The 17,478-nt window shown below is 35.1% G+C and overlaps 1 protein-coding gene across 3 annotated transcripts; it reads right to left on the reverse strand.

Moving 5' to 3' along the window:
- Positions 1 to 1,409: 1,409 nt before the first annotated feature.
- LOC144977654 (vacuolar protein sorting-associated protein 4B-like) lies at positions 1,410 to 17,267 on the reverse strand. 3 transcript variants are annotated; one of them, XM_078923085.1, is made up of 12 exons: positions 17,106 to 17,267; positions 15,413 to 15,524; positions 14,316 to 14,466; positions 12,453 to 12,523; positions 11,545 to 11,664; positions 10,926 to 10,963; positions 10,457 to 10,575; positions 9,246 to 9,476; positions 8,391 to 8,522; positions 6,803 to 6,890; positions 6,025 to 6,165; positions 1,410 to 4,900 (listed from the first exon to the last, which is right to left on the reverse strand). In XM_078923085.1, the coding sequence occupies exons 1-12, from the start codon at positions 17,127 to 17,129 to the stop codon at positions 4,799 to 4,801; spliced, it is 1,329 nt and encodes a 442-aa protein (XP_078779211.1). In that variant the 5' UTR covers positions 17,130 to 17,267; the 3' UTR covers positions 1,410 to 4,798. The 3 variants fall into 3 exon arrangements, with proteins under 3 accessions (XP_078779211.1, XP_078779209.1, XP_078779210.1); XM_078923083.1 differs by lacking the exon at positions 17,106 to 17,267 and adding an exon at positions 16,166 to 16,453; XM_078923084.1 differs by lacking the exon at positions 17,106 to 17,267 and adding an exon at positions 16,166 to 16,388 and having other exon boundaries at positions 14,322 to 14,466.
- Positions 17,268 to 17,478: the final 211 nt, after the last annotated feature.

The following is a 17,478-nucleotide window of genomic DNA, read 5'->3' on the forward strand; positions in this document are numbered from 1 at the left end:
ATAATCGTCACATTCGTTACGATACAACCGACATTTATCTTATTCAAATTTTTTTTGTACCGTACATCATTAAATTTAAAGAAAATGAAAAATGGGTTCTAGAGTGTGTTTTGCTTAATAAATTATTTATCGCAAGAATTTTACTGCTATTATTTCTGAGTGATAAAAAAATCTATTTTTGTGTTAGTTGGGTGTGAAGTTTTGGGGAAAATCTTGAAAATGGCTGGTAAGGAGAGGGTTAAATAATGTGAAAGAAATGAGAGGGGCGAAATTAAATGCAAAGAAAAATATAAAGACAAAAGGTAGTACCTGGTTACCTAAAGTGAACCGGACAGAATATTCAAAATGTCCGACCTTGGCCTGCGTCAGGAGTTGTAAGAATTTCCAGTCACGTTTTCAAACAGCCCAAATCTTCGTAGTCCTTTGGAGCCATTCAGCCCATGGAGCCGGGGTTAATACCGGTATCTATAGCATGAAATGGACAATAGCAATTGCTTCCAACTCTTTGGATAGGACGCTAGTCTATCGCAAAGTACTTTACAACAGATCTAACAGACCCAGCTACTCAATCACTGTTGGGTGGCCAGGGGGTCAGAAATAATCTCAACTGCACCCGGGATCGATCTCGATCCCTTTTCATGTGAAGCGAGTGCTCTACCAACTGAGCTGTCGGGAACCCCAGCCCAAATCTACAGACAGATATCTTTGATTTTTGATGCTCAAAATCTTATTGGTCATTTTATTATTCATCCTGACAAAATCCAAGAACGGAAATCTTGAATATTGTGAATTGTTTCTTCGGTCCCCCACTGACTCAAATCTTTGTAAAATTGCTGTAACTGAAGTAACTGTAATTGCAATAAACAAATAAATCTTTTAAATGAAAATAAAACAGAAGTAAAGAGGTTGGAGGAAAAAATAATAAGGTCATATCACATTTTCCACTTATGCTCTCTCTTTCAAAAACGTCCTCTCCGTTTCCCTGGGTGTAGTGGGCTTTCAGTACACAATTTGTGTCTAATTTACTTTATAAAACAATTTTAGAAAAAAAAAAAAAACTTCTCATGTTTCATGTTTTTAACTTTATCAACACGAGTGAACTGAGAGCATGATTGTATTAACTGATGCAACGAACAAATTGATCCGATCCAACCAACCGTTCACTCCTCATCTGTTGAAAGATTTAGACAAGGATTCTTGAAGGAAGGCCTTAGGGGTTTGGACAGTGAGAAACGAAATAAGTATAAAGGAATTAGAACTGATAGGGGGCACGACGTTGACGTTGAGTTTTTGGAAAGGATTAGATAGTCAGGAATATAATTTGGATGAATAATTGTTGAACTGTTTAATGAATTTCCAATTTATTGCTGGAACACAAAAAAAACAAAGAAATAGCACTTTACATCCTATTGTCTGCACAATCAGAAAATATTTTATTTTATAAAATATACAATGCATAAAAAAAAACATGTTTATAAAAATCAAACAAGAACAAAATACAAATTCTCACCAAAACTGACTGAAACTTCGACATTTCATGAATGGGTCAAAGTTTGAAATGGACGATCTGACTGACTTGGTATGTCAAAAATTGACGTCTTCAGACACAGGCATTTGTACGGTGTAATAAAAATATTTTCTATTTGGGTTTAGAGAAGGTAAGCTGGACGTCATTGGCTGTAATAATTTAATGTAATTTTTTTGTCTTCTAATTCCCATCAATGAATTTTTTTGTAAACTTGCTACCCGTAAATAAAATTTGGCCTGTGCTTGACATTTGCTTGAAAACATTTGATGATGGCTTCCTTGGCTTTCACACAGTCTTAAAGAGGAAACCTTTTCTCATACCATAATATAAATATATTGTTATTGGTTCTATATTCAACAACACACACACACACACACTAACACACTTAAGACATAAGGTAAAACAGAGAATGAGGGGGAAAATTTGAGCACGAATTTACATTCATACTTGGTAAAACTGAATTGCATTTTTAACACACAAAAAACTCATGAAAAAAACACACATTTTGACAAAGGCCATTGATACACTGTCGAAATAAAATGTAATAGATTATTGAGGATTTATTTAAAACAAACAGACATGAAATGTGGTCAAATGAAAAATAAACAAATCATAAAGAAATTTATTTCAGCTTTGATGGTCTTGGACACAAACTATTCATCTCTGGGATTTCAAATGAAAAAGAAAAAATAAACATCAAAAGCTTAAAAAAAAAATTTTAAAAAACCCGAAAAGTTACAAACTTTGTCTATTTATGGTTCATATATTTTTTAAAGGCTGGCACAAACTCCAAGTACAAATGAAGCCTTTGAACTGTATGACCTTGACCTAAGCCCATTATAATAATAAAAATAAAAAACAAAACCAAAAAAAACCTGCAATAACAGAATCACACAATGAAGCTAATTGAAATCCTAATTATTATGGGCGGATTGCCTTACAGATTAATAGTGATGATATTATTATAAGCAATAGCCAAGCATTATCTCAATATTTCTTTTCCTGCAAAATTTTATTGTTGTGAAAACAGTTTTAGTTTTAATTTTGAGGGGCACTAATGCGTTAACTATAACTAAAACGCATTGTTCATCCATATAGGGGACAACAAAAACAATTTTATCTTTCTTATTCGAACATGAGAAATTTGTTCGTCGCCCAAACCACACTTAAAAAAAACGTCCTTCACAGAGCCCATGGAGCCGGAGTTTATCCCGGCTTCTATAGCGTGAAGCGGACAATAGAAATTGCTTGCTATCTTTTGGATAAGACACTAGTCTATTGTAGAGTACTTTCCTCCAAAACTAACAGACTCAGCTACCCATTCACTGCTGGGTGGACAGGGGGTTCAGAAAATATAAAAATCTCGACTGCACCCGGGATCGATCTTGGTCCCTTTGTGTGTGAAGCGAGTGCTCTACCAACTGAGCTATCGCGACCCCTAACCATGCTCGTACTCTCAGCCACAATCCTAACATCACCTCATAAGATAAAAGGAAAATTGTTAAGTTTTAAAGCCATGCCTTGTCATCAAGAGGATTCCCATGTCAATTTAAAAATTCATCCAAGTAAATAAATATAGAATAATAAAGACAAGAGTCGTAGAGTAGATTTAAAACCGAAGCAAACATGAACTTTACAAGACATTGTGGGACAAAATCTGTTTCTCTGTCAAGCAAAACAAGTCAAAGATACAAAGCTGTTAAAGTAAAAAATAATGAACAAAAATGAATAGAACAGCTTCTCAGAAGAATAAAATACCAAACACGGAACGTTTCGGGCTCAAAACCCTTCTTCAGTCAATAACAAAAACAATAAAAACATCAAACATCACGGCTGTCCGTCTGAATTATGGGTGATTTTTATTCATGGTTTTATTACTTTTTTACAAGTAAAACAAAATTACTGTTCATAGGTTATATTTACTAAGGAGATACTGTCACTGCCATAATTACTTTCAACACGCCTGTAACAAATTGAGGCTATTTCCATTGTTTACAACTGATACAGACAAGTAGTAATAAATGGACCGTTTACAATCGATCTGAATGGAAAGAGAGAACATTTCCAGAAATGTTAGAACAAAACAAAATGAATTATTGGTTACCATAACAGATATTACGCTTATTTAATTCCTTTTTCCTTTTCAATGAAAGCCTCTTTATTTTATTTATTTATTTATTTTTTTTAAAACAGTGATAATCATTTTGCCACAAAAATGTACACCTAATCTTAGAGAGGCTATCCTCGCAATTCAGTCATTGGTCAATATTGAGAAGAATTTGATCACATGACTGACTGGTACAAGAGAGAGAAGCAACCTTCTCAACCTTTTTGGTTTTATTTTCAAAAGGAAAAAAAAAAGGAATCGAATGCCAAATAAAAAATATAAATCTTCCAAAAATAAATTTGAGGTTTTCCTTATTTCCAAATACCGTCAAGTCAACGAAAACAGCAAAATATTCTGAGTTGTCAACATGGATTTGTAATGAGTGAATTTCAGCTCCATCCCTATACAGTTTTGAGTTAGGAAAGCATCCACGTTGTAAAAAAAATAAAAAAAATAATAAATAATAAAAATAAATTTATTATCACATGACTGTTACAAACCAATCACAATCAAAAATTTTACTTACCCAGCCTTGAGTGGAGACAAGAGCTGGAGCTAAAAATCACACATTAATTCGACAACTCAAATTTCAGAAACTTTCCATGTCCATTGCGAGTCGTTCATCGATAATTTTATAAGACTTCTCTAAGCATCAAACAATATGTGATCAGATTTAGCATTTGAGAATTAAGAAAACAGAAAACATTTATTAAAACCTTAGATGACTTTCATTTGTATAGCTGGCCCTTTTGTTAGCAAAATAAATAACAACAAAACGAGAGTGACTATTTTGTTTGACAGAAAACAGACCAACATTTCCATAATGCTGGCCCGGCGTTTTTTGGAAAAAAAAAAAAAAAAAAAAAAGAATTTAAAAAATTTGCGAAAAGTGCAGATTTTGTGGTTGCAATGCAAATCAGAAAATTTCCCTAATGTTGCGTAATTCTACAGGGATATTTTATTACATGGGTTGCATGTAGTTAGTTCTTAGGTGTGATACAACATGTTTAGAAACCTGCAAAATTTACTTATTTTCTTCTGCAAAATTCATCATTTTCTTTGCAAAAATTTTTAATATTTTTTTTTCAAAAAACCGCGGGGTCAGATAATGGTATTACAGCATGTCCACCATCCTCTATCTCCACTCGTTGGTTTTTCATCCTTCATCCCTCCACACCGAAATCATCTGTGAATTCCTGCAGTTTCTTCAAATCGTCTTCATTCACCGTTGGTTTTGAGTTGGCCACGGCCAACTGCATGTCATACTGAAAGGAAAGAAAAAGAAAAATTTAATTTTTTAAAATATTTCAGAAAATAATAAAATACGTTTTAAAAATATTTTACCGCACTAAGATTAATTCATAGTTTTAAAAGATTAAGTGAAGACTTGAGTTTAATTTTATAATTATTGTCTCTAATATAAAAATGCAGAAATGCCCCCCAAATTTTTATTTAAAGGAGAGAAAGGCATTTTGACTGTCCAAGAAGAAAAACAAAAAGGGGAGGGAACTCCTGACCGTCTTTTTTCCATACAGTCAAAGTGTGGAGACCGATTTAAAAAATAACAAGTCTGGTTTTCAAAAATAACAAGTCTGGTTACTACTATGTACTAGCTAGTAAATTTTCCAAGGTACCCTAAATGATTTTAAGAATTGAAACCCATCTTTATAAATGCTATAACAATTTCTCTGTAGTTTAATAAGAAACACAAACCTGCTACGCAAATTGCAAAAAAAAATCTAAAAAATAATAAGCTCCGTTTTGTATTTTTTAAAAAAGTTTAATAATAATAATAATAATAATAATAATAATAATAATAAGCTTGGTTTTGTACAAAAAAATTAAAATTATAAAAATCCCAATTTCAAAACAAGAACCTAAATCAACACGAAAGACAAAATGGATTTAAATAGAATTGATCTATTTTGATCTCCTTCTATCCATTTCAAGCAAACTCAAAAATAATTTCAACCATTTGGACAACGTGGTCTTGTTGTACGACACTCGCTTTCGGATCGGAAGGTCCTCGGCGCATAGTTGAGTCCTTGGAAAAGGCTCTTTATTCACATTCTCTCACCTTACTCAGGTGTTAAACGAGTAGGTACCTGGCCGTTTACAGCGCTGTCTCTGTCCGAAAAATTACAATATTGTCTAACAGGTGTCATGTCACACCCTACATTTTACGTGTTGCTGTTGGCCAAGGACCCCTTGTAAAGCGCTTTGAGCATGTTTAGTGGATAGTGCGCTGTATCAAAAGCTAAACAAAAAAAAAGCTCAATTTTCTTAGAAGATTTTGATGGAAAAAAAAAATCAGAATCTGAAGGAATTTTTTTTTTTTTATTCCAAATTTTGTCTTGTACAAACATCAATATATTTCCCTAAGCCTCACCATGGACACAACAGGTTCCAGCAGTTTGTTTCCTGGGACGTCCATCCAGTTCATCTCTACAGCACCAGGAGCACTCGGGGAACACGGGGTCAAAAGGTCATCGACCATCACATCGGGGTCTTCTCTGGATGGACCTCGCACCTGGAAATCGGTGGACATTGGGTAAATGAGCGGATATTGGGTAAATGAGTGGATATTGGATAAATGAGTGGACATTGGATAAATGAGTGGATAGGATAAATGAGTGGATATTGGATAAATGAGTGGACATTGGATAAATGAGTGGATATTGGGGTAAATGAGAGGACATTGGATAAATGAGTGGATATTGGGTAAATGAGTGGACATTGGACACATGAGTGGATATTGGGTAAATGAGAGGACATTGGACACATGAGTGGATATTGGGTAAATGAGAGGACATTGGACACATGAGTGGATATTGGGTAAATGAGAGGACATTGGACACATGAGTGGATATTGGGTAAATGAGAGGACATTGGACACATGAGTGGATATTGGGTAAATGAGAGGACATTGGACACATGAGTGGATATTGGGTAAATGAGTGGACATTGGACACATGAATGGATATTGGATAAATGAGTGGACATTGGATAAATGAGTGGATATTGGATAAATGAAAGGACATTGGATAAATGAGTGGATATTGGGTAAATGATTGGACATTGGATAAATGGGTGGACATTAGAGAAATGAGTGGATATTGGATAAATGAGTGGACGTTAGACTTAGACAATGACGACAAACAACTCACCCTTCTGAAGTGCGAAGCAGTCTGTACTTTCCTAATGGGTTGCATGAGGCCTTCTCTCACCACAACACTGATGTCAGAACCAGAATAGCTGTCAGAGACAAAATAAATAACATGTAAATAAAATAAAGAAAAAAACAAAAACTAATCTCTCCTCAAATTTAGACTCTGCAATGCTTGAACAGTACAATATTCCCACTCACCCATCTGCCATTTTGCCCCATTCATCCATCTGTCATCATTTTGCCCCACTCACCCTTATATCATTTTGCCCCACTCACCCTTATACTTATATCATATTGTTCCATTCACCCATCTGTCATTTAGCCCTACTCACCCATCTGTCACTTTGCCCCACTCACCCATCTGTCATTTAGCCCCACTCACCCATCTGTCATTTGGCCCCACTCACCCATCTGTCATCATTTGGCCCCACTCACCCATCTGTCACTTTGCCCCACTCACCCATCTGTCATCATTTGGCCCCACTCACCCATCTGTCACTTTGCCCCACTCACCCATCTGTCATTTGGCCCCACTCACCAATCTGTCGCTTTGCCCCACTCATCCTCATATCATTTTGCCCCACTCACCCATCTGTCACTTTGCCCCACTCACCCATCTGTCATTTAGCCCCACTCACCCATCTGTCACTTTGCCCCAATCATCCATCTGTCATTTTTCCCAACTCACCCATCTGTCATTTAGCCCCACTCACCCATCTGTCATTTTGCCCTACTCACCCATCTGTCATTTAGCCCTACTCACCCATCAATCACTTTGCCCCACTCACCCATCTGTCATTTAGCCCCACTCACCCATCTGTCATTTTGCCCTACCCACCCATCTGTCATTTGGCCCCACCCACCCATCTGTCATTTGGCCCCACCCACCCATCTGTCATTTTGCCCCACCCACCCATCTGTCATTTTCCCCCAATCACCTATCTGACATTTGGCCCCACCCACCCATCTGTCAATTTGCCCCATCCACCCATCTGTCATTTTGCCCCACTCACCCATCTGCCATTTTGCCCCAATCACCCATCTGTCATTTTCCCCCACCCACCTATCTGACATTTGGCCCCACCCACCCATCTGTCAATTTGCCCCAATCACCCATCTGTCATTTTGCCCCAATCACCCATTTTGCCCCAATCACCCATCTGTCATTTTTCCCCACTCACCCATCTGTCATCATTTTGCCCCACTCACCCATCTGTCATTTTTCCCCACTCACCCATCTGTCATCATTTTGCCCCACTCACCCATCTGTCATTTTGCCCCAATCACCCATCTGCCATTTTGCCCCACTCACCCATCTGTCATCATTTTGCCCCACTCACCCATCTGTCATCATTTTGCCCCACTCACCCATCTGTCATCATTTTGCCCCACTCACCCATCTGTCATTTTGCCCCACTCACCCATCTGTCATCATTTTGCCCCACTCACCCATCTGTCATCATTTTGCCCCACTCATCCATCTGTCATCATTTTGCCCCACTCACCCGTCTGTCATCATTTTGCCCCACTCACCCGTCTGTCATCATTTTGCCCCACTCACCCATCTGTCATTTTGCCCCACTCACCCGTCTGTCATTTTGCCCAATTCCCTCATCTCAGCCTCTGTGATTGTGTGCGGCGTGTTGCCAAAGTGTAGTTTGAACATTTCCATTCTCGCTGCTGCTTCGGGCAGGGGGATGTAGATTCTCTTCTCAAATCTAAACGATGATGTAAAAGTGGAATCAAAATTAGAAAAAATGATGAAACAGGAAAAAAAAAATATTACAAAATACGAACACGCACAAAACAAAAACCCAAATAAAAACTAACCCTGTAACAAAATCCTTTTGAGCGGCGTAATGGTCTAGTGGTTTGACATTTGCCTCTGGATTGGAAGGTCCTTGATTTGAGTCTCACTCTTGGTAGTGTAAAGTTGGGACCTTAACCCTCTCCTTACCACACAAAGGAAAATCGTCACATTCGTTATGATGTAACCAACTATTTTCTTGTTCTGATTTCATTTTGTTATAGTTTAATCTAAAACATTCTACACTGTGTTGCAAAGCTCATTTTTCAGAACAAAATATAGTATACATCCATTACTATTCTGTTTGAAAAATCTATTTTTGTGTTGGGTGAGTATGAAGTTTTGGGTAAATTTCTAAAAATAGCTAGTAAGGAGAGAGTTAAAGAAGGTTCTTTATTCAAATTTTCTACTTCAATAGTAAAATTCATTTTAAAACGGCGTCAGAAGAAATTTAAAAATTACGAGTGATTAAAGTGACTTTAAAACCAAATGATATGTTTAAAAATAAATTTAAACATTTTAAGTTAACATAGATGTAGATGTATCAAGTTTCGTATACTCCTGATATGAAAAAAAACAAACTATTGATGCAAATGAACAAAAAAAAAAAAGACCGATAAAGATGTAAACAAACCTCCTTCTGATGGCTGGATCCAAACACCAGGGTATATTTGTAGCTCCGAGCACCAAAATCCCATCGTTTTCCACGCCGACCCCTTGCATCTGAACCAAAAACTCTGTCTTGATACGACGGGCCGACTCGGATTCATTCTCACTACGAGATCCACACAATGCGTCGACTTCATCTATAAAGACGATGCTTGGTTTGTTTTCTCTGGCCAGTTGGAATAAAGTTTTGACCAACCTGTAAACAAAATAGCAATTTAAACATTTAAAAAAAAATAATTCCCTTTATTCATCCCCAAGGGGAAATTTTTCTTTAGGGTCTATTCCAAGGGAAGACTAGAATTACCCAGGCATCAGCGATTGAGCTAAGGCAGACCTGCCAAATTGAAAACTTCAAATTTAGTAATTTTTATGTCAATGTTTAGTAATTTGACAAGAAATTTTGTAATTTCTGAAATCGTGTACGAACAACCACAATATTATTATTATTATCATTACTATTATTTAAGTATTACTAAGAATTAAAAATTCGTAATTTTCCATTAAATTTCGAATTTGGCCATGAAATTTGTCTAAAATTCGTAAGATTCTGCAAGTATGTAGGTGACTTGCTCAAGGCCACACAGTGTGTCGGGTAGTCGAACTCGGTACCTTCCAGGTACGAAGCAAAGACCATACTGCTGAGCCACGCTGTCCAATAACCAACATTTATTATTATTGTTATTGTTATTATTATTATCTTTATTAATATTATTATTATTATTATCATTATTATTATTATTATTATTATTATTATTATTATTATTATTATTATTATTATTATTATTATTATTATTATTATTATTATTATTATCATTTTTATTAATAATAATAATATTATTATTATTTATTATTATTATATTATTATTATTATTATTATTATTAATAGTATTATTATTTTGTTATAGTTGATATTATCATAATCAACATTATCATTATGCATTAGAAAATAAGTCTCACCGTCCTCTGTCAAAATCATTGCTTGAAAATCTAGGAATCACATTTATAATCACAAAATACTTTAAGGGAGAAATACTCTAAAAATTATTTTTCTTCTTCTTCTTCTTTCTATTTAAACAACGAAATCTTTTTATCGATTTTGTTGCAAGAGCACGCTAAAAAAGAAGAATGGCTGTAGTTAAAAGTACAATGGTTTAAAAATCAAACAAGAAAACTGACTTTTCACTTTCTCCGAGCCACTTGGACACGAGGTCTGATGACGACACGGAGAAGAAGGTGGAGTTGTTTGCCTCTGTGGCCACAGCTTTGGCTAAATAGGATTTACCAGTTCCAGGAGGCTGGAGAGTAGAAATCAGAACACGTTTACTTTTGTGTAAGTCATACTAATACTAGGCTGCTGGAAGCTGTGGACTGTAAAAAGTAATAGACAAAAAATGAATATAACAGTTTTTTTTTAAAAGAACAAAATACCAAATACAGAACGTTTCAGATTCAAAACCCTTCTTCAGCCAACAACAACAAAAATAAATTAAGACAAGAGATATTTTGTCGATATCAGGTTTTGATATAATTTTTAAAAATTTGACTAAATTTTTTTAAAAGACAGAGCAAGAAAATTGACAGAAATAATGTTGACCACACAAAGACACACAAACCCACACACTGGGTAATTGGAATTACCACCTACCCCAAACAGAAGGATTCCTCTCCATGGCTTTCGTTTTCCTGTAAAAATAATAACAGTTACAGTGAATGACATGATCAATCGGATGGTGAAAAGGTTTGAACTGAGATATTGCCAAGTTTGGTTATGTAAATGTTGCTGCTCGAAGCTCGAAGAAAGAAATAACAATAAGAAATTGAATGTAAGCTTCAATTTAATATATGAAAACAGATAAAATGGACGTTTCGGGTTTCCCATTTATCAACAAAACAGGATGAATGAAACACCACAGACAAATGAAATAATAATGTGGTAGTGGCATTGTTAAGATGAATTCAGGGGTGAAAGTCAACTTAACAATATTCAAATTCAATTGACATCCAAAAAATGTTAACTCACTCAATCCTAGAGATTTTTGCTACTTTTCAAAATTGGAAAAAATGTATTAAAAATGAGCATGTACATAGATAGCTTTATTCAACTACCATTGACATGTAAAAATTAAAAGCATTAGCTACAGGTTACCCCGGGTAAACTACGGATATAGTTGGTGTTAGGGTTGAGTGAGTTAACTGATTTCAAAGTCGTGATCTCTGAACAAAATGGGTGAAAGTCAACTTAATTGACATCCAAATAACGTTACCTGTGAAAAGATGTGGGAATTTGACGGGCAAGATGACAGCCTCCTTGAGAGATTCTTTGGCTCCCTCTAAACCTGCCACATCATCCCACTTGATGTTTGGCTTCTCCATCACAATCACACCTGGCAAACAAACAAATGGGGACAAATGGTGATTAAATCTGAAAATTTTTTTAAGAATTTAAAAAAATACCTCACATAACAACTACTTGAAAGTAAATTGATCTTTTATTGTATATTCTTCAGGCCAAAATCCACCCTCCTGCCTTTCTCCCTTAGCTCGTCTAAAAATGATTTTAAAATAATATATTTTTTTTAAGGATGTTATATCGAGGCGCTACTGAAGCAATCTTAATAATGTCTATAATGAATAAATAAAAAAATAAAATATAAATCAAATTTACTTTATTTATTTATGGAGAATTTTTTTTAAAAGTTTCCCTGAGAAAGGACTGAGATAATCCAGGCATCAGCCACAGGGCAGAGCCGCAAAGCGAACAGTAGGAGTTAGTGTTTATTTGGATACAGAAAAAATGGGAAACCAACAGAAAGGCTCAAACTTGGGGTTTCTCAAGAGGAACTACAATCAAAGCTGCATACCTAAAATTTCAAAAATTCGTAGTTTCCGAGGGAAAAAAAGAAAAATTCATTTTAAATAGCTTAAAGATTAACAATTTGCTCTCATCATGGTCAAAAATGCTCCAAAGTCCTGAATATAGTTCTAAGAAGCTAAACTTTCCTTCTCAACAAGATTTATTGAGTCAAAGAGACCCATGCAACTCTGTATCTGGAGCCAAAAAATTCGTATTTCTACGAATTTTTCGTAGTACTGGGCAGGTCTGAGTAAATTGCCTTTTTTATTGAACAATACCTCAAAATGAGAGAAGTTATGTAACAGCTGATTTACTTACTGTTGAGTTGGTTTTCAAACTTTTTCTTTTCTGGATCTTTCTCATCATCTTCATCATCACTCGACTTGTTCCTGTAACAAAATACAGTTAACGTGTAAAGATGAAACATCAGTGACATGTTAAGCTGAAACATCGGTCACTCGTTAAGAGGACAAATCGGTGACACGTTAGGTTGATACACAAATCTTGTAAAACAATCTATGGGAGGTCAGGAACCCTACCCAGTATAAAGTGTTTGACAAAACAATAAAGTACAATGGGAGGTCAGGAACCCTACCCAGTATAAAGTGTTTGACAAACAATAAAGTACAATGGGAGGTCAGGAACCCTACCCAGTATAAAGTGTTTGACAAAACAATAAAGTACAATGGGAGGTCAGGAACCCTACCCAGTATAAAGTGTTTGACAAACAATAAAGTACAATGGGAGGTCAGGAACCCTACCCAGTATAAAGTGTTTGACAAACAATAAAGTACAATGGGAGGTCAGGAACCCTACCCAGTATAAAGTGTTTGACAAACAAGAAAATACAATGGGAGGTCAGGAACCCTACCCAGTATAAAGTGTTTGACAAACAAGAAAATACAATGGGAGGTCAGGAACCCTACCCAGTATAAAGTGTTTGGCAAATAATAAAGTACAATGGGAGGTCAGGAACCCTACCCAGTATAAAGTGTTTGACAAACAATAAAGTACAATGGGAGGTCAGGAACCCTACCCAGTATAAAGTGTTTGACAAACAAGAAAATACAATGGGAGGTCAGGAACCCTACCCAGTATAAAGTGTTTGACAAACACTAAAGCAGACTTGCCAAATTGAAAACTTCAAATTTAGTAATTTTAGTGTCGTTTGTTTTTTTGTTTTTAAGGGTTTTATGGCGCTTGCAACACATTTAGGTTATATCAGCGCCAGTAAAAAGGAAGAAAATTGGATAGTCAAAAGTTCTAGAATTAGAATTAAAGCACCCAAGAAAAAGTAAGACAAAGGGGAACTGATAACAAATTGGGATCAGATGTAGATTCCAAGAGCATACCACCAATGTACTTTGTTTGAAACCTACAAGTCTCATCCAGACACAAGCACAAAATCCAACATAGAGGAATACACTCAGATGCTTACATTATACATTCAAAATAAAAATAATAATACACAACAGAGAGATGATTTACAAGGAAAAGAATATCATCTCCCAAAACAATAACGATGCATTTGACTGTTTCCCTCCCAGCTAGGATTCCGGCCAGTGCCAGGACAAAACCAAGTAATCTCATTCCGAGACAAAGACAGAAAGCATGTTGGAAAACAGATACAAGGGGATAGAAGACACAATATGTACCTCCCTGCCCGCTATGGGAGGTCAGGATCCCCACCCAGAATTTTAGTGTCAACTTTTAGTAATTTGACAAGGAAATTCGTAATTTCTGAAATTGTGTATGAACAACCACAATATTATTTATTATTATTATCATTATTATTATTATTATTATCATAACTATTATAGTAATAGTAGTAGTAGTAGTAGTAGTAGTAGTAGTAGTAGTAGTAGTAGTAGTAATAGTAGTAGTAGTAGTAGTAGTTGTTGTTGTTCTTCTTCTTCTCATCATTATTTTTATTATTTTTATTATCATCTAAGTATTATTAAGAATTAAAAATTCGTAATTTTCAATAAAAGTTCTTATTTGGCCATGAAATTCGTCTAAAATTCGTAAAATACGAAAAATTCGTAAAATTCGACCTGTATGCAGCCAGTGAAGATCCTCCCTTCATCATGATATCAGCATAAAAAATAAATTGTATGGCAAATAATAAAATACCAAGATTTGAATCTTGGGGGTGGGGGGGGGGGGGATAATTAATTATACCCTGAACTTTGTTTGCTGGACTTTTCTCCATCTGCTATTGGTTTCTTCTTGTCCTTTTTACTGATATACGTCTTGAGTTTCTCAGCCCTGTCCAAGTATTGCATACACTTGGCACGGATACTGTCTTTTGCCTTTTCACTGCTTGCCTCATCTGGAGTAGAAAAAGAAGGACGCGTAAATTTGTGAAAATAATAATTTAACCAAAAAATAATGACATTTGACTTTTGTGTGTGGCTATGTGGTTTAGTGATATGACACTCAATTTCGGCTTAGAAGGTATCGAGCCTCGCTCGACGCATAGTTGAGTCTAATTTACAGGCATAAAGATTTGGGTTACTTTGTCCATAGCATTGGATCATTGTCTGTGATGGTCTATCTAGATATATGTGACAGTGAATGAGATAATCAGTCGGATGGTGAAAAGGTTTGAACTGAGATATTGTCATATTAGTTAGAAGGTCAATTTTTATCAAGAATGAGTTCTTGTCATCAATGATTAAATCAACCCTTTTGTACATCTTTGGGAAATATCAAAGCTTAATTTCACTTCTAAATATTTTTTACAGCTTCAGCTAGTCAAGTTGAAAAAGTATGAAATTTGAGAAAAGTTGCTGGATACCTTTCCCATACATCTGACAATAACTTCATGAAAAATCACCCGATTTACTTCAAAGAAAGATTAAAATGCTCTGGTAAGCACATTCCTTCAGAAAATGAAAAGAAAATAAAAATTTGCAAATCCAAAATTTTCACCTTTTGACTGATAATGTCATGCACTGACACATTTTATAATTATAATGATGACCTGGAAAAGACCACTTTGTGATTTTGTGTGATCGAACAGCATCCTTTTTAATAAGTAAGAATTTTGTCACCACAAGTTACATGCAGAAGAAAACAAGATGGGCCTGGCCCAATCAGTCCCATGGCGTCAAAATAAAAACAAACAAAAAACCAACAAAACAACAACTTCTAGCACAACATAATGTTTCAGACAATAAACTGAAATGCTCCATTTTAAGATAGCTATCCTTAAAAGCTTGAGCAGTAATCGTTTTCAATCAAGGATCATGATTGTGTGAAAATCATTTATTTACATTTGATGGCATGCAGGAAATATTGGACAGCGTTTTCATAACATCTCAGAGCTTCTTCGTAATTTTTGTTTTTGTCCTCCTCTGTTGCTTTCGTCACCAGGTCAATAGCCTTCTGCAAAAAACAAAACAAGCAAAAAAAGAAAAAGTTAGGTATAGTAGATTTTTTTCTCTTTAGACACAAAATAAATGGTGGAATCATTTTCCAGTGTGAATGAATTAGATTTTTTTTAAAATGTTTTCCTTGAAATCATGCAGCATAGTGAGAATAATTTCAAGCAGAAAAAAAATAAAATTACAGCACAACAAAAATTCAAAAATTCAAGAGATGATTATGGATCAGACAAGAATTCTGTTGTCATGAGTAGATAAATTAGCTGGTGTAGATTCATTGATTTTTTTTTTTTTTCAGATTTCAATTTCAACACTGTAAGAATGACGGGACCTTTTAAGCACTCGATTTTCACTGTTCTTTGGTCTGAATGTGTTCAAATGTCTTCTAGTGTGTAAAGATTGAGTACTAATATGCATAAAATCGTGCAGTTTGTTTTGAAATATCTTTTCTACTACTTTTTCACTAATTTGCAATCCTACACCAAATCATGACATTTTGCAGATTTAGCACACTCACAGTGGCTTGTTTTAATATCATTTATTTTTATCTCTTAAAGCCATTCCTTTCCCCCCAAAAAAATAAATGAGCATGACTTTTAAAGATGAAGATGAGAAGAGTTGTATGACCAAACTCAAACTCACAGAGGTTGACTTAAGATACGAAGTATACAGAATTTCTTTCATAATTGGTTCCACAAACTTCCCAGAATCTGGTTATCAAATTCTAGTCCAATACAAGCGAATAACCTCAGAATGTGAGGATATCCAAAGCCAACACAAAGCGCCTTATTCTGAGGGATATTAATAATTTATCTCCAAAGCCAATACTACTAAGTGTCTTCTAATCTGTATCTACACCCAAGTCTGAGGAATAACCTGTCCAACAATAAATAAATATTCGGATGTCACCATGGAAGGTAAAATTTGTTTAGATCAGGTGTCAGTGAGTCATGTCTAGAAGTAAGTGCTTAGCATGGACCTCATGACTTTCTATTTCTGGAACTGAGACAGCTTAGGCTTGGGTTCAGTAGTTTAATTTTAGAACTGAATGAACTGGGAAATTCCGGATTATTGATTAGTGAATCAATGAATGAACATTGGAGCTCAGTTATGAAACGATGTCTGAGTACCGTTAGGGACCATATGTGAACTATACTACTTAAGTTGGCAATAAAATTCAATCGAGCAACTTAAATTTCCTTCAATTCAAGAGACACAGAAGGAGTAATTTAATGAGTAATGGTTGGCTGAGGGCGAGGGAAGTTGCGCAATGAATGATCAGTCAGTAATTCACGCCTCTTCACACTCGCCCATTTCCAGACCGTTTCAATTTAATTTGACCAAGCCGATCATTCAACAGACTATAATTTGCCATTAAAATAAGTTTGGATGGATAAATAGCCATCACATGTGGCGAGCGACGTCGTGTAAAACGATGTAGGTTCATCAACTCAACACAAACTGAAGACGAGATTTTGGCTAAGGCAAATAAACTGTCTGCTGAGATTTGAATTGGTGTATAAAAAACCAGTTTGGAGAGTTAAAGACAGAAAAAAAATCCTACTCTCCATTGATATCTTACTTGTAAAGTGCCCTGATTTGACATTTGGAAGCCCTAGCTTGTGGGAGCTTCACTTTGTTAACAAAACGAATCGGTTGTTTATAATGTTTAGGTTTCACATCAAAACAATGGCGAATCCATTATTTTCACTTCCGCCAATAGTCATGTGATCTATTCTGAAATGTTTCAATCAATCATGAAAGTATAGCGATTGCAGCAGCTTCTAATGGTCTCAACTTCTCTATTATATTATTATTATTATTATTATTATTATTATTATTATTATTATTATTATTATTATTATTATTATTATTATTATTATTATTATTATTATTATTATGATGATGATTATTATTATTATTATTATTATTATTATTATTATTATTATTATTAT

This window comes from Berghia stephanieae, chromosome 7 (genome assembly GCF_034508935.2).
Source record: "Berghia stephanieae isolate SIO BIC M18660-M18661 chromosome 7, UCSD_Bste_1.3, whole genome shotgun sequence".
NCBI classification, from domain to species: domain Eukaryota; kingdom Metazoa; phylum Mollusca; class Gastropoda; order Nudibranchia; family Aeolidiidae; genus Berghia; species Berghia stephanieae.

What these genes read in the sequence shown, in the direction of transcription:
- LOC144977654 (XM_078923083.1), bottom strand. Translation starts at nt 16,207, where the DNA reads ATGAAAGAAATTCTGTATACTTCGTATCTTAAGTCAACCTCT. An exon ending in TCCAGCAAACAAAGTTCAGG is followed by an intron (nt 12,524 to 14,315) that starts GTATAATTAATT and finishes ATTTTGTTACAG; the next exon opens with GAACAAGTCGAGTGATGATG. An exon ending in GATCCAGCCATCAGAAGGAG is followed by an intron (nt 8,523 to 9,245) that starts GTTTGTTTACAT and finishes ATCATCGTTTAG; the next exon opens with ATTTGAGAAGAGAATCTACA.